The sequence below is a fragment of the Pezoporus wallicus genome, unplaced genomic scaffold (assembly GCF_028554395.1).
Source record: "Pezoporus wallicus isolate ANWC-B61680 ecotype Strahan unplaced genomic scaffold, APGP_CSIRO_Pwel_v1 contig_2132, whole genome shotgun sequence".
NCBI lineage: Eukaryota > Metazoa > Chordata > Aves > Psittaciformes > Psittacidae > Pezoporus > Pezoporus wallicus.
This window is the reverse complement of record NW_026637551.1, coordinates 1,300,760-1,322,835: the sequence shown is the minus strand read 5'-3', so window position 1 is coordinate 1,322,835 and position 22,076 is coordinate 1,300,760. Positions and strand designations below refer to the sequence as shown.

At 35.8% G+C, this 22,076-nt stretch overlaps 1 protein-coding gene across 3 annotated transcripts in view; it reads left to right on the top strand.

Annotated features, from left to right (window-relative positions):
- ZDHHC21 (zinc finger DHHC-type palmitoyltransferase 21) overlaps positions 1-22,076 on the top strand; it is a 37,386-nt gene that overhangs the window by 13,092 nt on the left and 2,218 nt on the right. For 2 of the 3 annotated variants that reach the window (XM_057406278.1, XM_057406279.1), the window contains exons 6-7: positions 1,512-1,674; positions 8,774-8,890. In XM_057406278.1, coding sequence (XP_057262261.1) covers positions 1,512-1,674; positions 8,774-8,890 — 280 coding nt within the window. The remainder of the gene's footprint in view (positions 1-1,511; positions 1,675-8,773; positions 8,891-22,076) is intronic. The other variant, XM_057406280.1, reaches the window with a different exon arrangement.

Genomic DNA, 22,076 nt, shown 5'->3' with positions numbered 1-22,076 from the left:
CTGTTTGTTCTAAAGCTCTACTGTTGTTTTAGTGAATCATTTCAAAGTTCATGGTCTTGACTATTGCTCATTTGCCATATTTCTTTCCTGGCAGTGCTTACTTGTTTAGGCATTTAGAGCAGGGAAGAACAGCTTTGGGATTTTCATATATCTGCAAGTAAAACTGAAAGTAGGGACTACTACATGTAACATTTTATCATTGTCAAATTGTTAAATGACATATAGTTTTGGAAAATTAACATACTTTGTTTAAGTAACTGGATTTTGCACTGCTAATAGTGATCTCAGCATAATTAATTTCTACACTGCAGATGTATTTCAGCGGTTGCAATTCAGTTTCTGATGCTGGAAAAGAAATATCTTTTTGTAGGACATTAAACAATGTGTTTCTTGAATTGAAATAAAAGATTACAATTTTAATATAAGAGAGGATGTTCTTTGTATTACTAAAAAAAGCTGATGGTTTCAGACAGGTTTTGATTTTAATGGCAGTGATGAGTAGAAAATGTTAGTGATTCGTACCATACTCGTCATAGCTGCTCTGATTTTGTAGTGAAATTGCTTATTTTAATGTTTTCTAACTAGTTTCAGTCAAAATGAACTAATACGGATAAAATTCTCTGTTTAAACTGGTTGTAGCTTAAAATTAAACATTTCTGTCAGTAGTTCTAAGGTATTGTTTGCAGCAAGACAGCAATGAAAAACGCAGAGGACACAACTGACATTAGGATCCTTCTATGTTGATTTAGTAATTTTTCAAACTCCCCTTTTTGTCAATTGCTACTTCAGAAAATTGTGCCAATATAGTGCTTTTGTTATTATGCCTTAAATTGGTACTGTGCCAAGAATGTTTGTATGAAATTGCACCCTGACTGCGGTTTTTGCATCAATGTAACTTCTGTGAAGCAGACTAGACCTAGAATTCAAAGGTTTTGAGTATCATTATTTCTAGAATCCTGATGATTTCTTTCTTCATTTGTGTTGGAGTTTGCAGAAGGAGTTTCTGAATAAAGATGTCTGTTCTGTCTTCTGTGTCTTAGGCTCCTACCCAAGTCACGCTTATTTGTCATTGAGGTATCTTGTAATGACATTTATTTCAAACCATTCATCTACATTTCCAGTTTTTGGACTCCGTATAGTTCACAACCAGTCAAATGCGTTGAGTAGCTGGAGATAATGCATATTACTGTGAAATTTTGCAGACTTTTAAAACCCAATTTTGTTACTTATTACTTAAAATTGTGGGAGTATGTTTGCTATATGAAGATACAGAGAAATATGTCTTCTGTTCTAAGCAGTGGTCTCAGTAATACAATCTACTCTTTAAGTGGCAGTGTAAGGAAACCACTCCTTATAGTAACTGCCATCTGTAAAATCTTTATTAAGAATGGAGTGATTAGTCAGTAGTTCTTATGTTTGTGCCATAAAGAACCATAACTTCTTTTACAATATCATAACTGCAGTGTTAAAGTCTTTATATTTCTGTCTTTATACATTTTATTTCTCTGCAGGATTAATAATTGTGTTGGTGAAGACAATCATTGGCTGTTTTTACAGCTGTGTTTCTACACTCAGATCCTTAGTTCATATACGCTTATACTTGATTTCTGCCATTACTACTACTTTTTGCCTCTGAAAAAAGAAAACGGGGTAAGAATCAGTTTTCTTTACAAAGTGAGTAAGTAGCTTGTGCTGTAATGTAATTTATTTTGGTATATAGTTACTACATGCTTCTTCTAGCTCAGTCGTTTGCAGTGAAGAGAGTTCAACTAGATGCATGCTAAATGAGCAAACTTGTTTTATAGTAAGTAACAAAATATCTAAGAGGGTATATGGTTTCTGTTTGTTAAAAACGCAACATTAGTTTTCTTAGAAATCTAGGAAAGGACAGAATCAGTTAGGTTCCTTTAGAATAGATTAGTGAATAATGGGGAGAAGCAAGATAACTGCCTTATGTGTATTCAAATATCTTTTTACTTCCTCCAAAGTAAATTGCAAGTAAATCTATTGCAAGTGTCTATTTAAAAATATTGATAAGGCCAGAAAAATGAGAAAAACATACAATTATTCTGAAAGGAGTAAAAATTGCATTGGCTTTGAAGCAATATTTTGTGTTGCTTTCAAAAAGTTATGTGGGTTAAGGGAGAATTGAGTTTGTGGAATTTTTTTAATTGAACTCTGCGCTGTTACCATATTTCAGCATTTTGTCATCAGTAAAATGCAGTTGAATGCACAGAGAATATGGACTTATGGATGTTTGCTTGAAAATTGCTGAAGGCTTGAAAATGCTAAAACAGCAAATATTATGAGATCTTGTTCATAAAGGAATGTAAAAACTTCTACCCAAAATCTGAAATGGACTTTGTATTTATTGGTACTGGTCTGTGACAAAACAAGCACCCTAAGGAAAAAACCTAGAAAACAAGTTTAAAATATACTAAAAATTAGATAACATTCCAGATGCTCTAAGTGAAGAGTCTAAGACCATCTCAGAAATTGGTAATGTACTCTAAGTTTGTTGAGATTTTTTCCAAGTACTGAATTGCTGCAGATTTTTTTTATTCCATGTTGATGTGACACCACAGCATGTTCTCTGCTGGTGATGTCACACCCATCTTTCAAGGCTGCTGGAGACTGGCTTTTGGTTATGGGTAAATTAAGCCCCTTTTTCCATTTTGTTGAACAACTTCAGTTTGTTGTGTTATTTTGTATTCCAAATGGTATGAAATAAGAAAATTAAACTTATTTCAGCTTTCAACTTCTGGAAAAGAATGGGGCATACATAGCCTTCCAGTCTTCTTTGCTTCCTTATCTGCCTGCAGTGGATTTGATGTTCCCAAGAAAGCATATGTGAAGATGATGTGTCAAAGGCTGTACTCCTTTGACCATCCAGAATTGATAAAAGTGTTATATTCAAGTTGATAAAGACCAACTTTTTAATACAGGGAATGCACCAAAGTTGAATTTTTTGCAAATCTCTCTTAAAATAATTTATATTCTAAAGGATTTATTTTTTTCGTTCCCATCTGTGTATTTCCCCTTTTCCCTTTAAATGGCTTAAGGAACTCTAAAAATAGGGAAACCAGAAGAATTTTGCTGTCTTCTTGGAGCATCTGTCCATAGACACTGCCCTCTAAACAGAGACGGACCTGTAAAATATGTCAATTAAAATGGAGTACTCACATTTTTCACTTTGTTTCCGGTTTGTGGCAGATGGGCTTTTCATATTTACATTGTTTTACAGGCATTGTGAGATTTGAAGGAACTATTTTGATTTGTTGTAGCTGTGTCTAAGTTAAAAGGAATATGAAATTGCAGTTTCTCTATTAGTCAGTAAATCTGTCATCTAAGTAAAATTTCTTAAGTTTTTGAAAGGTAACTGAATGTAAATCCTTTGTTTCTAGTTTCAGTAGATTTGTAAACTTCTTTTTTGATTTATAAACTAAGTAAACCTACTGTGTTTCTGGACAGAGTGATCCTACATTTTGTGTATTCTGAAGGCTTCCTGTACATAGAGTTCGCAGGTTTCAAGTGCCAAGACTTCTCTCTCAGTGATACTGCTCTGAATTTATTTAGTTATCTAGTCAATATATCTGCTGGGAATAGGTCGTCAGAGTCCCATTAAGCTGTTTTTTTTTTTACAGTGTTGCTAAGGATACAGTGCCATATAACTTCATGTCACAGAGTAACATGTCAGAATTGTATAATTTTGATATCAAATGAACAGGATCACTGGAAAGATTTGCTTACTATTAAGTAGGTTTTTAAGTAAGCATGCTGCAAGATTCTTTAGTCTTTGTATATCGACTAATACTGAAGTACCATAGCATTCCAGAGACTGAAGTACCTTCTACCTCTCCTGGAAGTGCTGCTTTTAGTTGAAATTTTGGGTGTAACCAGGAGGCTACATTTTCTGAATTGAGCAGGGCCAGTGTTTAGCGCAGGTTCAAAAAAACTGCATATTTTTTTCTAAACAGCCATCTGGAATTTGCTTATTCCTGATCATTAAAAATACATGTGAGGTTTTTGGCAGTGTGCCTTCAACTTAATTTTATTTCTTTGGATATAAGATAGAATACAGAACACAGAAGCAGTCGAGTTAAAATTGCTTTTAAGGCTATTGTGAAATAATCACAGTACTGATTAATGCATTATGAAAATAAGATCACAGTATGCATGCTAGTATTTCCTTCTGAATATAAACTTGTGGTTTTATTTTGAAAGGGTTAAGTAAGAAAACTCCAAACATTTTGTATTAAGTGCTCTGCAGTCGAGGTGATAGCTTTAAAGTTAATAGGGGAAGCCCTTTCAATAGGGATACAATCTTTCAGCTCAGGTTTTGTAGCAGAAAATTGCTTCATAGTATTCTTGACTCTTCTAATTGATACAGTCAGAAAGATGGATTTTGGTTATTATCTCTGTTTGTCCAGCAGGAGGAGTACAATTACTGCTAGGAATGAGGAAAATGGTAATTAAATTGTCAATGGGAGATCCTAGCAGAATAAAAATACCTAATACAAATAAACTAGCATATGAGTTCCTCTGTTACCTTTGGTGGTTTTCAGAGGCTAAAACTGGAACATTCTTAATTTTGCATCTTCAATAAAAAACATCAAGGTCAGGAAGTTTGTATCTTTTAGGAAGCATTAAATGTTGTGGGTAGTGAGGTGACGAGAATAAATACTAGTCTTGTCATGACTACGTATATAGTTGCTGTGTACTATGGCTGTGCTGGCAAAGATTCAAGACGCAGCTGGTTGAGTAGAAGCAAAAATAAATGCATTGGCAGTATATTTTACCTGATTTATAGAAGGCGTTCAATCTTTTAAGCAAAAGATTTTTTTTTTAAAAAACAGAGTTTTTAAAAACTACTGACCTATGAAAACCTAAACCTCTTTGCTCTGATTTAGTTTTACCAAATTGATTGGTTTTTAAAGAGTTCTGGGCTCTATTAGTACAGGGGGAGGAAAGATCATTGAGGAAGCATTGCAGCGATATCAGCCTGCTCTGTCTGGGGCCCAGCTTTCTCAATTCCAATAAGTGCTGTTGGAAAATATTCATTAGCCTTTGTGAGATTATTTACAATACTATTTCTTTCAATATTATGTAGTAGCTATAGTATTAATTAGAATCTGGAAATATGTATTATTCAAAGTCCATTTATATTGTAAAGAGAACCTAAAGGAAACCTTTTCTCTCTTAGGGCCATTACATGACCTGCCGGATGTGAGAATTTTTTTTAAAAATAAAGCACATCAAAATTTTCCTTCTCAGTGTTCTGAAACAGCAACCTTTCCCTCCTCTCCTCTCCTCTCATATAATTATAGAGACAGTATATGAATATTGAATTAGGTTTAGAAAGTAAATTCTATACAGAAAAATGTAGGAGCAACTGAGAGGATAATATTTTGTTAAAAATATATTGATAGTGTCATTTTTATGTTAAGATCGTATGGCCTTTTCTTAAAATCTTTTCTAGTCTGAAAGGACTTCAGAATTATCACTTTGGATTGAAGTGTATGTAGACAATTGTTTTTGAAGTCAGAGTGTTATTCCCATTTTCACTTCAAACCAAATCATTCATGAATCAGACTGCAAAATTACTCATTTAGTAGAACTGAAATAGTCCTGAATCAAAAAGTACTTTATGTAAACATCAGTTGTTATAAATATCTCTGCAAAACGGCTTATTACAATGCAGTTTGTGTTCTGTGAATTAATTTTTTTTTAACTGTATTTTTGTGGAGTCACATATTTCTGTTTCAACGCAGAACTGTGAAACGATCTCTGTTATTAAGATCTGATTACCAAAAGACTCTATTCCTGTGTATACTTAGCTTTTCTGTGGAAAAAGTGCTGTTCTGTCTGTACAGATTGCTAGGTGAGGGTCCAGTATTGATATCCAGGTCATCATTGCCTCAGAGACTTTTATTCCCCTTGGGTTGTGTAATGGCTGGAAAAACATTGGTGATGTTGCCTCTTCAGCAACATCTTTTCCAGTAGGTGTTTTTGGTTTTTAGGATGGGAGGAAGAAGAATAGGAAGGAAAGAGGGAAGGAAAGTAAAACGGAAGGAGGGAAGGAGAGAAGGAAGAAAGAAAAAAGGTAGTATTCCTTGGTCTTCAGTATGAAACATCTTTCCTTCTCTGTACTTCTAGTTTTAATGTAGGTTAGGGGGGCCAAGAGCAAAATGCAGTTTGCCTTCTTTACACTAGAATTTTCCTTTCTCATGTTTTGGGTTATGTGGTTATGTTCTTTCTAATGAAGGTGATGCTTAAGAGAAGGAACTCTTCTAAATTAAAGTGTTAGAGGGATGCCAAGAGCTGTGCTACAGACTTCTTTCTAATGGGGAGTGTGATGCTAGACCCAGAATGTGACTTTGCTGTTGGAACTCTTACATTTCACTGTTTTCTGATGAGTCTGAGTATGTTAAAACTTTTCTGATAAATTAAACAATGAAGATAAACCTTGTTCAACAAGGCAGAGTGCCATGTCCACACGTGCAGTTGGGCTACAAAACCCCGCAACACTACAGGCGTAGGGAAGGGTGGCTGGAAAGTTGCTCAGCAGAAAAGGGCCTGGAGGTGCTGACTGGCAGCTGCTGTACATAAGCCAACTTGTGCTCAGGCAGCCAAGAAGGCCACCGGCGTCCTGGCCTGTATCAGAAACAGCCTGGCCAGCAGGGACGGAGCAGTGATCATCCACCTGTACTCAGCAATGGTGAGGCTGTACCTCAAATCCTGTGTTCAGTTCTGGGCCCTCACTACAAGAGACACATTGAGGTGCTGGAGTGGGTGCAGAGAAGGGCAATGAAGCTGGTGCAGGGTCTGGAGCACAGCTCTGGTGAGGAACAGCTGAGGGAACTGGAGTTGTTTAGTCTGGAGAAGAGAAGGCTCAGGGGGGACTTTATTGCTCTCTACAGCTACCTGAAAGGAGGATGGAGCAAGGAAGTGGCTGGTCTCTTCTCCCGAGTAACAGGTGATAAGGCAAGAGGTAACAGCCTCAAGCTCACCAGGAGAGATTTAGATTGGGTATTAGGAACGATTTCTCCACTAAAAGCGCAGTCAGGCATTGGGACAGGCTTCCCAGGGAAGTGGTGGAATCACCATCCCTGGAAGTGTTCAAAAACGTGTGGTTGAGGCACTTAGTGACATGGTTTAGTGGCGGACTTGGCAGTGCTAAAGTGACAGTTGGACCTGATGATCTTAAGGGTCTTTCTGAACTTAGCTGATTCTGTGATATGAAAAGAATTTCACAGCTAGCAGAACTTGTGTCTTACCTTGGTGGTGAAAAGGAACAAAAATCAGTATGAATGCTTTTATTTTGAGTTAATGTAATTTTGAATTAACTCTTTAACTGGGTAAGAAGAGTTTAAAAAGAAATTGAAATGAAACATATGTTTTCTACAGGCAGTAAGAAAGGCCAACACTAACAAGAGCTGGCTTACCAGTTCCCAAAAGATGGTGGGATTTGCTTTTTGTTTTATCTGGTTAACTGGTGTTTTTCTTCTTGTTCATTAAACATCAGCTCTCTTCATAGCCTTAGTAGACAGCATAAACTTTTTTTCAGCATAAACCTTTTTCCTGGGTTTATATTTTGAACCTTTGTGAAAATAATTTAAATCTAAAATCAGACTTTTTTACTAAGTATAATTTGCTTAACTATTTTCTGTTTAATTAAACCGCAGTATTCCCAAACCCTTAACCGTTACACTGAACTTAAAGAAGGGAAGTTCAAAAGCAATGTTTTTCAATTGTGTTTTGTTTGGGGTTTGTTTTTTTTTTTTATTCTCTTCCTTCTTTCAGTTCACTTTTATGTTGTGGTTGTAATTTAAAGTATACGTGAAAAGTTTTAATAGTTTCCTGCTGTGATATGGCTTTTCTAAGTGGGAAAACAGATGTGTACATTCAAAAGAGCCTTGAGAACATAATCGTAACTTATAAATAAGAGAATGAGTGTGTTAACTCATTATCAAAAGGTAAGACAAGATGTGAACTTGGAGTACACCTACAGTAACTGCCATGTGCAAATGTTTTCCTGTTATAAAAATAAGGTGTTTTAACCTTTGAAAAAGAGCTATAAAACAGTCTTACACTTTTCATATTTTCTGCTGGGTGAGAGCAGGCTTTCTAGAGCAGGTGATACAGTAAGTTTGTATTCTCCTATACCCTGAGGCAACTTGGTTGTGCACCCATATCGAAAGTTAAAATAATCCACTGAAGGCAAAAATTTAAAATATGGAGATAAGTTTATGTTGGATAATAGTGTTATGGTGAGACTAATCCAATACAGGTACTCATATTTTGTAGGTATCATCTTTAAAAGTCAAGCTAGGAATGTTATTTTTATTCTGAAAGATGTGATATTAAAATTAAATTTGAGTGGGTTGGAGCCAAGGTATAGGAATCTTATAAATCAGAGTATTTAACTGAATGCTGTTCTTATATTTTGGAGCTTTTTTTGTAGCAGTCTGACACAGTTTGAGATGAAAGATTCAGAAGTAACTCATTTGAGCATACTCTATTCCCAAATCTTAAATACCCAAATGAGGTTTTTGAAAATCTGGCAAACCCTCCCCAGCAATAAATAAAAGATTATTGGTTTATAATTTCAGCCCATAAAAGAATCAATTTGCAATGTAGCTCAAAAAATCCAGTATTTGCCTTTAGTTATAAATCTTTGGGAACAGCTTTTATCTAGCATTTCCACATAGTTCAAAGACTTAAATTGATTTCTGTGTGCTAAAGTCTCTTTCTTCTTTCTGTCTTGTTATAGGATGTTTTTTTATTTAGACACGAACTTGCTCTCCTAAGAATATCTGCCTTCATGGGTATAATAATGTTAGGTGGAATAAGTGGACTCTTTTACACTCAGCTTATGGGTATTTTCACTGTAAGTATCTATTTTTAGAAGTATATATTAGTTTTATTTTCAATAAAATTTAAAAAAGCAGAAAAGTATATTGCATTTAAGGAAAGAGTAGAAAACCACTTGAACTTTGAGGCGCCTATTTGGTATGTGATCTGTCAAAACTCTTGTTTCCAAGGAAGTCTTAAGCCATCTAACAAGTATCTAATAAAGTTCACCTATCAAGGCAATTTCCTGATTTATATTAGTAAAATAAAACCATACATGGTCCTGGAATTGTGCTGCCTACAAGGTATGTATTTGTGGGGTTTGAGTTTTGGTTTTATTTTAAACTTTCATGTGCCTTAGTGTTCATTATACTGTGTGACAGTGAGGAACTCCATTAAGTCACCCATTCTAAGAAGACAGGCTTTCTGTTAAGTATTTTAATAAATATGCTTACATTTGTATCTCTTCAGTCACCAAACTGTGGAGTGGAATCAAGTAGAATTTACTTACAAATGTATATTTTGTATTTAAAGGTACAGAAAAAAAATGCATGGAAAAATTTTCCAGTTAAACGGATTTGGTAATGTCATAAATATCTACAAGAAACAAGTGTCTGTTGCGGTGATATCCTGTTGTCTACATTAGAAGTTAGTCACTAGCAGTGGATTCCTTAATTATCTTGAGAATCCATGCAGGTGTTTGAGTTATTGCAATGTTGAATGGAGAGAGTACAGTAGTTGCATCTGTATATGTCTAAAAGGGCGTATGATCTGACCTGCAAATTTTTTTTAAAGACAGTAACGTACAAGATGACAGCATCTTTGTCACTGCAACTGCGGTCTCATTTGGGGATTATGAGGGTTTACACAGTATTAACCTTTGTAGGTGCACAATGAGAAACCTTCTAACTATATAATGTAATTCCTCTGTATAGAATAAAAGACAAAAATTACTGCATAGGTTTTCCTTCAGTTAGATAAAACAATAACATTGCTCACTGGTTTTATTGTATTACCTTTACATAAGTTTACTGTCTTCTGCTCTTTGTGTGACTGTGGCTATGCTGTGTGTTATTTTTGCCATCTTCCAGCTGCTCTACCAGACTGTTTTCTGCACTTCTGTGAAGCCCCCAGGTCTACAGATTTGCCTTTGTGCCCCTTCACTGTGTGCCTGGTTTCTGTTCCAGGATCTTGCTGACAGGTTCTCACCTCGCTGTTTAAATGCTGGCACACAACCTTAGTGTTTGTGTCCTCTAGAGCTGGGACTTCCTTCTAATCTGATATTGTGCCTTGCTGGGTACCTAGCTGAAGTGGTGGGCACATCTGAATTCTGCTCACCCTTGCTCCCAGTAGTGTGAGAGGCAGAAACACAGAGAGCCTTAGAGTTCAGATGCTGAAATACGGATTTTTTTTTTTAGTCTGTTAAATGGTATTTGAGAAGGAACAAAAAGCCATGGGATCAGTACTGCACTAACCCACCTAAGTCTACCATTCTGTTCTGTGTGATGCCAGAAGCTGGACTAAATTTTGGCTATGGCCATCAGCATTTATTCAGCTAGTCTTTGTACTAAGAACACATGAAATAAAGGCTCTCAGTCTGAACCCTGTTCTGTCAGATACACCTGAAATTTGGGACATTTCTGTTCTGACACAGAACACAAACTGTGCTGCCTCTGCAACAGACAGTATCTTCTTTGACTTCTGAGCCTTAGCACTGCCAGGCTGCTACCACCACTGCAAACTCTTACAAAGTCCTATAAAGCCCTTTTGCTCTGTCAGTTGCATTATATACTGTGAAGTACATCCTATACACTTACTAAGCCAGCTACTACCCTGGAACAGATGTGGGCTAATTACATTTTCAAGTCCAGCCTCCTTTTATGTGCTGAAATCATAATTCTGTGGGTTGCTGAGCTGCAGTATGCCTGTATATTCTGTTTTGTCCCCTAGCCCACCTTTGCAAATAAACCACAATAACTGTGGATATGAATGGACTGTGAGAGGCAGATGGTGGAAAGTACAGCTCTTCTGCATTAGGGTATCCTACTGCACCCTACATGTAGTGGAGGGGCTGTTGTGCTTGCTTCCTATGGACAAGTTTTTAGGTTTGGGATTGATGGGGAAGTGGAAATCCATTACTGGGATCTCCAAACTCTAACTCATCCACACCATGTGGATGCTGTTGCATTGACTCATTGAAGAACACAGGTCATCTAGTTCGTCCCTCACTCAAAGCATTTCCATATTAGCAGCACAATCATCTTCTTCTTTTACAGTCCTTTCTTCATTAATATAGAATTGGCAAGAATAAACAATGCAGTCACTCTGAGGAAATCTACTTGGAAACAGTCAGACTTCAGTCAAACAAAACCAAATCTGTTTGTTGAGGTTGTGCTTAGCCTGCAGGTCATGTCAGAAAATCTTTCCGTACAAATAATTTTGATTGTCAGCAATGTAGTGTGGGGATTTGCTTCCTCCATAAGCACTGACTAACAGCTTTGGCTAGCCAATGGAAATGGCGGAGGAGAGGGCAGCAGATGAGTGAGTAGTTTCTTTGCAGGCTCCCTAAAGACACGCCTATGATGCATAGAATAGGGAAACAAAGAAACCGGTTATACCCACCCACAGTGCTGAGCACACAGCATGGAAAACATTCAAGTCCTGTGGAAGCAGTGAACCGTGATCACTAAGAGACAGCGATGTGCCTACTGTGTGCTATGCTGGAGTTACTGTTCAACATCTAACGTTCCTGCATAAACTGACTAAATTGCAACTGAAATGAGCTCTATTTAAAATAATTAATTAATGGTGAAATTAAACCTAACATGAAAAGATACAGATCAAAATCCACTTAACAGCAGAATGCAATTGTTGAAGTATAATTCTGCAGACTTGAGGTTAATTTAAAAGAAACTCAAACACTTGAAGGCATAGATATGCAGTTAAAACCTTCATGTTATATTGATTGATCCATAGCTATTCTTCAGAGCAACAATATCGGTGATTGCTGAAGCTGCCCAGAGATGTGTGCAGGAGAGGTGGACAAGAGCATGGGCCTTTTGAAAAGGTGAAGCAAAGCAGCCCTTACTTGTGCTTCTGCAGGAACACAGATAATAAACAGTTTCCTAGTTCATGCTCTATGCCTGTGTTTGCAGTTTAACATCAAGACAAGATTAGTTCCACAGCTCCTGGATAAAAGTGATTTTTGAATAATAAGACAATCAGCATTGCATTCTCTGTGATCTAAACTTTCGCTGATACATGCTGTTGCTAAATGGGTCCAGCAAGTTCAGGGTTGTAGGGGTTTAACATTATTTACCTGTATTTCAAATGCTGCCAATATCGTATTTCTGGAAATAAAAATAAACTCAGGACCTATGAAACTTTGATCATTTTTGTAGCAAAACATCCTGATTGCCTGTAAGGTAAACCTGCTTGATGTCATTATATAAATTTCTGAAAACCAAGCCAGTGGTTTCTTTTCCAGCTAAGTAATATAAAGCTAAGGCTGACTTTTCCCAGGACTATTGGATGTGCGTGTTAAGAAAAAATCCTCAGTTCTTGGTCTTTCAGTACATATACAGAATGTGCTCTACTTACTGTCAGTCTTACAGAAGCAACTTGTGATAAAGAAATCAAAGACTTGTTTGTCCTCTTTTAGCATCATGAGTAACAAGTAACTGTGACCTGGAACGGTAGCTTCCCACTTCATTGTTTATGGTTGATTTCCACGTCTGAATGGCTCTGCTCAAATGTAAATAATGGGAAAGTAGCATGCATGTGAAATGTGATACCTATCCTAGTCACAGCACTTGTGCTGTTTCTTCGTATTTATGGAAGTTTATCATTTTTCTACTTCACCAAGATAAAGTTGAATGTATGGAATTAATTTAGTGAATATACTCCAGCATGCTTTTCTGGAACCGGGCAGTAGCTAAAACAGGAGAGCAAAGCAGCACATTATGAAGTACAGGTGAAGCAGTCTGCTGTGTGTGCTGACACTTTCCAAAATTCATTGTTGTGCAGTTGACTGATTTCTGTGCCTATGAATTGCACGACTTGCATAGGTTATAACAGTATCTACTGTATAAGCTCTTTAAGAAAAAGGTGCATGTAATCTGCTGTTACCCTATTTCATGTGTGTTTGACAGATACCAAGATGCTTGTAAAAAATGTGATTTCTGGTAAAAGTGAAAACTTTGTAACTTGTGTACTCAAATTTGGTCCTTGCACAGAGAATGTTCTTAAAACTGTACTTACTGCTTGAGAAGGTGATTAACAGAACAAGTTGCCTAACGTAATAATTGAGTGCATTTACCACCTCTCTTACTTCGGTATCACTGTTAGGGTATCATTAGCATAAGGCTGTTCATAGCTCATCTGGAGGTGCAGGAAGCCAAAGAGCAAGGGAGGTGACTTCCTACAATGAGAGAAGAACAGCTGGTTGGCAAAAACTGTCCTTAGAGGAACTTTTGACAGGAATTGTTCCATTGGAGAGGGGAGCAGCTGAGGTAGCCTCTGTATATGAGATTAGTGCTTTCTCCCTCGAAACTAGCATATGTGAAATACACTTCTAGCAGGAGGGGCATACAGCTCTTTTCATCCTCCTTCTGCAATTGCTTTCCCAAGCTCTGTTTTGACTCATTGTCATCCTGAATTTTAACACTTCTTCCAGCATGTACCTGAGATTGCTCTTGGGGAACTTTTATTTGGATACTTTGGAAATGGAAGTACTTCAGTTCTTTCTGGTTCGTTAGTCTCTGAAATAGGGAGAAATTTAAGATCCTAATTTAGGGACTGTAGGATCCTAAGAAGATACTCCTAAAACCTCAGCATAGCAATAACATAACTTCTTACTTACAAGTTTCATGTTTCTAGAGAACTGTATAGAAGAAAACAGTTTCATCCATGAACAAAGCAATGCTTAATGTAATTTTCAAAATGATAATGTATTTATATTGAAGGCCTGCTTCTCTTCCATACTTGGTGCTTCTTTTACCAGTCCTCTACTCCCTGCCACTGCTTGTAGGAAAAATTCAAATTTTATATTCCTTAAATGGAAATGAACCTGTATTCTCACATTCCCAGGTAGCACATTTTCTAATGACAATGCTCAACAAATAAAAGCAAGCTTAACATATACCAGTAAGTGAAAAAAAAACAAAATCCCAAACCAAGGAAAGCAACAGCAATCCAAAGCAAAAAAACAAACAAACACCCCCCCCCCAAGAAAAAACCAAAACCCCAAAATCCCCACCCAAAAGATATTTTTGTGAGTTGCACCCTACAAAAACTATTTTTTCTCCTACAAATATATATATATATATTTTTTTTTTTGTCAATTATTGGTACCCCTTACTTCAGACTACTAGCTGCTTGTAATCTCACAATTATTCCTTTTTTGCCTCAAACGCTACAGGATAACAAGATGGCGCTAGTGTAGAAAAACTGCATGAAAGTAGAGAGATGGGTATTTTCACTTGGTGGTTTGTAATAAATAATAAACTCGCTATTTATAGGTAAATTACAATTTTGCTTGAAGATAGTCGCATTTCAGAAAGTTTTTAAATTTTCAACCAAAAAAAAAATCCAAGGCATCCACTGTCTTGTACAATAACAGCAGATAGCTATTAATTATATTGTGTAGCAATGGCAAATGCAAAGTTTATGTAGAAAATGTGCACTTAACCTGAAAGAAAGTAGACATGTCTATGTACCTAGACATACCTGTCTTACTCAGTTTTATTTCCAATTACTTTTTTTCTGTAGTTATCCTCATATTGAATAATAAAGTTTATTTGGAAGCTAGTCAAATGATATCCAGAAACTAACTTTCTCAAGACATATCTTCTTGACATAATGGTTTTTAAGAAGTCTTCTCTCATTTTTGTATGTAACAGATGCTTCTATACCTAAAAAAAAAAAAAAAAAGAGCAGAGCATAACTAGCCTATTTATTCATTCAGGCTTAACAAAAGTGTGTATATGTGTATATATTCTGGTTTATGATTGCAGGAGGTAAAGAGCTGCAATTCAAGATGCTTTTAAAAGGTGGAGGTTATTCCTGCTCAAGCTCCATTTTTGCTTTAAGAAAATACTTCTGTATGTCTTTCACATCACTTCAACAGTTAAATGGTAAAAGCCAATTTTTCTATTTATACTGTAAGATTCTGATATCAGTTATATTTTATCTACAAGGCATTGTTGTAGAACAAGTAATAAAATATATGGCACACTTTTCTAAAAATGACTTTTCTGATTATTTTGATATTTGTTTATCTCTAGTGAGGTTTTAAATTGCACCATACGCTACGAAGAAGCATTCAGTTTGCTGACCTTTTATAAGGCTGGTACTTTTTCCATATGTGAAGTTTTCTTCCTGTCAAGATCTGTATTCTTTATCTTGTTGGCTGCCACCTGTCTGAAGCAATCAGCCACTTCTTTCTCTTCCTCAGTACAAGAGGAAAATCCTCTCTTCCCATGGATGGTGGAAGGTAACAGGATAATCAGTTCAGCAGTGATCCTCTGATGTCATTGTGGGAGCCCTGTAAAAGCAGATTATCTGTGACCCAGATAAAATAATTAGAAATTACTCGGACACTTAAAAATAACTGATCTACTAATCTCATTTCCAAAGTTAAAAAAGGCCTGTCTCTCAACATAACACTACCAGATGTTTCAGTTAAACAGCATCCTTTGCAGAGACTAATCTGAACCCTAATTTTAAAGGATTACCTTTGATTGTTTTTTATTTCAAACACTAACCAGTTTGTGTTTTCATTTTTCCGTATGTTCAAAAAAGTATTTATATGGAATTTAAGAAATTGTCTTCATTTTACCACTGTGTCTATCTAATATGATTTTATGTGATTTTTGTGGTTAGCATTGCAGAGAAAAACTTTTCATTAAAATTATTTAGTAATTAACTTGTTTCTCTGGGTCAGAACTATGTAATGGATGGGCTTTTATAAATTTAATAGATACCATGTGGTCTTTGTACAAGATGGTGGATGCATTATTATAAACTAAGTGGACAATGACTTTATTAATTTAATTAATGCTACCGGGGTTTCCTGTTAATTAACTGTTTGAATGGGGTACGGTGATATGCCAATATCCTGATGCATCACTACTATGTGGATGTGGTAGAGAGAAATTTCCCATTATTTGCTTTGGGGAGGATGTAAGGGAAAATAGTTTAACAGCTGGTGTTCAACAGTCTGTCTTGTGCACAATGTTGATGCCTACCACATAGATTTTTTTCCCGTAGAAGCATTTTACAATCTTGGTATTTGTTTTATTATTGTTGTAGTGTTTCTCCTTTTCACCTTCAAGTACCAAATCTATTTCACTACCTGTTTTTTGTCATACTTGTAAACAGATCCATTTCCACATGAATATTTTAAACTTATTAATTCATATATATTAACTATTTTACTTAGTGTGACTGATACTTACAGTGAGCATGTAATAAGGAACATTATTCATTTTTATCAAAGCTTGTTCTCAAAAGGACAAAAAGTCCTTTAAGGAAATTTTTAAAAGATGGAAATTGTAAAAATTATTTTTCAGATATAATTATTACAAAAGAATATTTTCAAGCCATTAATTTTCTTTAGGAGTATCATTTAATTTAATAGTATATTTCAAAAATGACGTGCAAAGAATAAAAACGCCAGTGAAAAAATTAGAATTCTTTGTATAATCAGTCAGATAAACTCTTACAAAGGTTGAAATGCAAAATAATGAAAATTTAGCTGCAATTATTCTAGCAATAAACTCAAAGGCTTTTTAATTCCTTGAATATTTCATACTGTTGATCCATTGCTGTTTTAATATAGAGAGTGCGCAAGTGATCTAGTTGTGCTAAAATGCTTTTTTGTCTCTTAAGTGTCTTATAATTAAACTTATTCATAATCATATCTTTTATCAGATAATCTATTAAATGCTATTTTGATTAGTGAAATACTAAGGTTTTTTTCTGTTTTTTTCAAACATGGCAGAAATGTAATCAAGGAACTATTAATCCTTATAATTAAGTTTAACACAGAAGAAATTAGGATTGGTAGGGAAATTAGGATTCCCAGGCAAACATATTCTTTACCTGACTATAATAAAGTGTAAGATATAAAGTAATTGTAGAGGGAGAGCAAAAGGTATGTAAACCTCAAACCCAATCAGTAATTTGAAATTACAGAAGTAACAGAAAATAAGTTCATGTTAATGTTGCCTGTCTGTGTCTTCCCCATTATTATCCCTTCCCCATTTCCTGTCTCTACCTGTAATCCACCTGTAGGTAAATCTTTTATTAGAAGACTGCATGAAGTCCTGTAAATTGTCAGGAATTAGTGATGTCATGGTCTTTGGATGGGATTTTTTTAACTGTGTGAAGTCTTTTGTATTTTTGCCTTATTCTTCACAATCAGAATAGCAATTTGTTTAACATTTCATTAAATGTATTCTGACAGTCTTAAACACATATTTACTGTTAAAGGACAATTCTAGTAAATTTCAAAAACTTCTTTCCTGAGCTATTTAAAATTTAAGGATAAATTCAGGATAAGTAAGGATAAATTCACACTGAGTGGCAAAAGGTCTCATCTGCATTTTTTAAATAATTACATGGTTTTAGGTAAAGTGGAATGCTTTTATTGAAATTAATTATTTACAATATTATTAAGGAAAAACGTACATTAGAAAAGTTAATCAAAGACATTTTATATTGTGCAGAGAGCCAAAATACAATGCAAAAAATATCCTGTGATCATCACTCAAGGAGGAAGTCCTTTTACAATTCTAGTTATTTTATACATTTATTATAAATAAATATTCAGTATATTTAGTTATTTTTCTGAATAGTAAAGGAAGTACCTTTAACCAACTGAAAATAAGTAACTATAATAACGTTTGAGTGTTCTGAGTGCTGAGTACATTTTCCTTAAAAGTTGCTTGTCTCATTTAGACATCAGACCATTAAAATGGCTTCTGTGTGAGGAAGGTCAACACCTAGCCTTCCTAAGTAATTTTTTTTTCCTTGATATTTTTGTGCTAAGAAGATATTCGTAAGTATCAAGAAAAATAGTATGTTTTGTCACATGCCTTGCTGTCATGCAGCTATCTGCACATGACACACTAAGGATTTGAAATAGAACAAAGAAAAGATATCTGTTTGTAGGTGTGTTCCTAATTTACTGTCAGAGGTTTTCTTTTCGTTGAATCCTTTTCTAGTAGCTGATCAATGCATTGTTCAACTAAATTCATCAGAGCACAGAGGAGTGTAGAAGTATTCCTAGAAATAATATAGTTTAGCTTTTTCATTTTGCACACAATTCTCTGATTTAGGGATTTAAGGTTAAAACTGAACTAGTAATTTTCAGGCTGAACATAATTGTAATTGATAAAATTAATCATATAAGCTGTCTAGATGTAAGGAAGCATTGCTAAAAGATGGCAAAGTGGAAATCCAAAAGTAATTAATGTCAAGAAGGAAAATTTCTGAAATATGAAGTATGCTTTCTATGAGATTTTCAGTATTTTTATATTCTTCAGTTGATCACCTGTCGTTTACGTACACACAATTAAAGGATGTTGGAAGGAATGAAAAAACTTATTCAGCTAGATGATATGTTGTCTTGCACTTTAGGATAGAAGCAATGGCTGCAAATTCAGAAAGGCTTGCAAGTTTTGAGTATTTTGTTTGTATGTTTTTCTCCTCTCTCCACGTTATCATATTTTCCTGATGATTCTTATATATTAAGTATTTGAAAATACTGTATTAAGAAAGTGTGGCACAATGCTTACGTTCTTCTATTGGAAGTATCAGAGCTGTACTGATTACATGTCACTTTAAGCAAACACAGAAGAAAAATCAAACCCAAGACTGTGGCTGCGTGCTTAGGAGTTAGTCCTGTGAGTTACAAATTACAGCTTCTCCTTTGGAGAATATGAATCAGTAAGAGGAAAATATATTTTCAGTCATGTGCTTCTTCCATGATAAATGGTTCATGGTGAATCCCATCCTGTGGCACAGCTTGTTAAACAGTGCATGTGATCTTTATAAAAAGCCTGTTTTTTCAAGCAGTTGGTTATGCTAATTCAAAATACAGCTATGAAAAATATATTCCTCTTTTTAGCTAATGCAGGTGCATTTGCAAATGAATCTTAAGTTAGCCTGCAGAATGCAGTCAGTGCTCTTACACAGTTCTTTCCGTTCCCCATCTTAGCTGTTGTCCCTTAAACAAGCTGCTCTTGCAGACTTGCAGTGTTTTCAAAGCAAAAAGCCACTCTTCATTCCCTCAGCAGAATCAGAAACCTATACCCTTTTCCTCTTGTTTTGAAGTGATGTGGTTTTAATTATTGCTATGTTTAATTCCTTCAATTTCTTTTACCTTTCTCACGAAGGTACAATTTTGTTTTTCCTGGTTGCTTTAAGATGCTTATCAGTAGGTATGTATCTAAATAACTAGATGCAAGAGTAATAGTTGTTTCCAATCTGGATGATCACTCCAGGGGTCCACATGACCCATCATGTGAAATTAATCAATTATGGGTTAGTCAATTTTTTCTTGTATGCAATTGTGAATTTTATGGAGATAGAGGTTACTAGGACTCAATAGATATGCCATGTTTGCTCATAGCAGTTTATTTTAAACTTTTGGATGATTGCTAGTTCTCCAAAAGATTTTAACGTCAGCATTAGGGAATAGGGAGGGAATCTTAGCAGAGTTCTATTTTTGATAATAGTAATCCAAGATGATAGTATATGCAGAAAGCCAAAGCCTCTTAGGCTGTAACACTGATGTTGTAACAAAACCAGGGTATACATCAAATGCATAATTAAGAGAGGTGGTGTTCTGGTTGAAAGCCATTGTGAGATATGTTAATGAACAGAGGAACACCTTGTCATTCAGAAGAGTGGTAAGATTATTCTAATCCTCCAGTCTCTGAAAGAAATAGAAATTGTCTATCTGAGAAGAAAGCCTTAAATAACAGGCCAAAACTCAACCGGGGTCCTCTCCCTTTCGTTCCTTTCTTGTCTCTAGAGGGGCTACCGAGTTTCCTGGGGTGCTGTGAAGTTTCACTTTCATATGAAAAGGTAAATTAGTTCACTCTCAAATGCAAGTACATTTCAAATGACCCCAACTGTTTGGCAGCAGTGTTGGCAGAGGGAAGCTGTTAGGGGAATTTGGTTCACAGCCATAGTTCACAGCTTTTAAAATGTGGCTATAAGGTTTTTGTAATTCTGAAAAAGTATCCCAGAATCAAAGGGTTTACTGCTCAGTCCTAATTCCTTTAAAGTATTCTAAAGTAGATGTTGGGAAAGAGGGAAGGAGGGAGAGAAGGAAAGAAGGAAGAATTTCCTTTGACTTCCTATCCAACTTCCATATCCCTAGTGTGTTTTAAAGGTGTGGAAGCTTGACAATGTTTTCTTCAGTCATGTTCTGCAGTTCCTGTTTTGGTGCTTTCACTTAAATCATTAATTTAATGGATTACATTTTGAGGGGGACAAACCCTCATGAGCATCTTCCAGGTCATGATAACATGCCATGATAACAATTAAAAAGAATTACAATCCCCAGTTCTCAACCTGGGAATTCTTCAAAAAAATCTCAAATGTATTATTTAAAGAGCTGTATGAATATGTTAATGAATAAACAGTGTGAAGAAACATGGCAAAAAGCCGGATTTAAGGTGTTCTTTTATTGTGTTACTTCTGTACCCAAAGCTACTTAAAGGTTCCTTTAGTGAAATGATAGCATAAACCTATAACAGCTAGAAATAAATTATAGTTTGAACTAGCATGTTACTGTTTTACAAACTTCTTTAGCAATCATTGCTTTCAAGCATACCAAAGTTATTTTTATTTTCTAGTAACAGGTAGGCAGCTTTGAGTTGATAGAGATGATACTTTGTAGAGCTGAGATATTTTTGCAGTTACAGAAGGAGCCTCTCATGAAGATGATACTATAGCCTCACTGAAATGTTGTGGAAGCAATACCTGTGTTTACTTAGTCCTTTTTTATTCAGAAAGTTGTGTGTGGATTTCTGTGGTCAGAAAAGGTGGTATTTGTTCTGGCAGGAGTTAGGAAAACAGCCAGCCTAAGGAAGCAGAATATCCCTTGGCTATGCCCTTAGCCAAGGCAAGCCCAATCTTGCCCTGTGAAGGAGAATGGCTTGTGTCCTGTAATGCTTCCCTGCCACTGGTGGCAGGTGAGGAGGAATATGCTAGACAAGCCCATACAGTGGAAAGGAGCAGTTTATCTGTGGGAATCAAAACAACAGACAGTATTTACATTCTTCTGTCTCCAGTCCTATCCTCTCTCACTATGGAGCGGTTGTTCAGGTCTGCTTAATCACGGGGCCAGAACAGTTTATGTAGTCTGCTGTGATCATGCCTTCGCTAACAGGGAAAAACCTATGCATTGTCACCACGATGCACAGGTATGCGTGAGAAGAGGGAACTTCTCTTGTTTGCCGTAGTGCACCTGGAATTCAGCTAGGTACATCATGGGCACAATTAAGATTTTTTGCCATTTAGCATATAGTAAAGGATCCTCTTCCAAAACTCATCAGAGCTGGGAAGTGGATTTAGAAAGACAAAAGTCGACAAGGGAAGTTGAGGCCACCTGTATCTGGTGAAGCTTCCTCATTTTGTTCCCACTCATATTTCACCCTTCATCTTCAAAGCTTTATGAAAGATGGTGGCAGAATCCCAGCAGTGCCTGCCCTGAATTGGATGCACTGATGGCAGGAACAATCGAGGAACACAGTATGGTTTTATTGCTAGGTAGTGTTTCCAGATGACAATGAAGTTGCAGCCTAATTAAACCGCAGCCCTTGTGTGTCTGTATAGCTGGGACAATGGAGACCAGTTCTTGGTTTCATTCAGATGCTAGTGTAATCTGACAGGTGCATTATGTGCATGCCTAAATCAATGAACAGTAAAGGGAAATGTCAAGCTGCTGTAAAAGGGAGATGAAATCATGAGAAATATTTCAGTTATTGAATTTTGGACCTCATGAGGGATTTTGGAACAGAATGAGCTATGAATGTGCATTGAAAATCCTAATAATGCTGGAGTTTAACAAAAAAAAAACCACCACCCAAAAACCTGACTTTTTTGTTAATTATGTAGTGCAAAAGTGAGAAAAAGTACTATTGTTGGTAGTTTTAAAAGCTTTATTTGGGGGTGATCTAAGCTTAGTTTTTTTTAAATTATAAAAC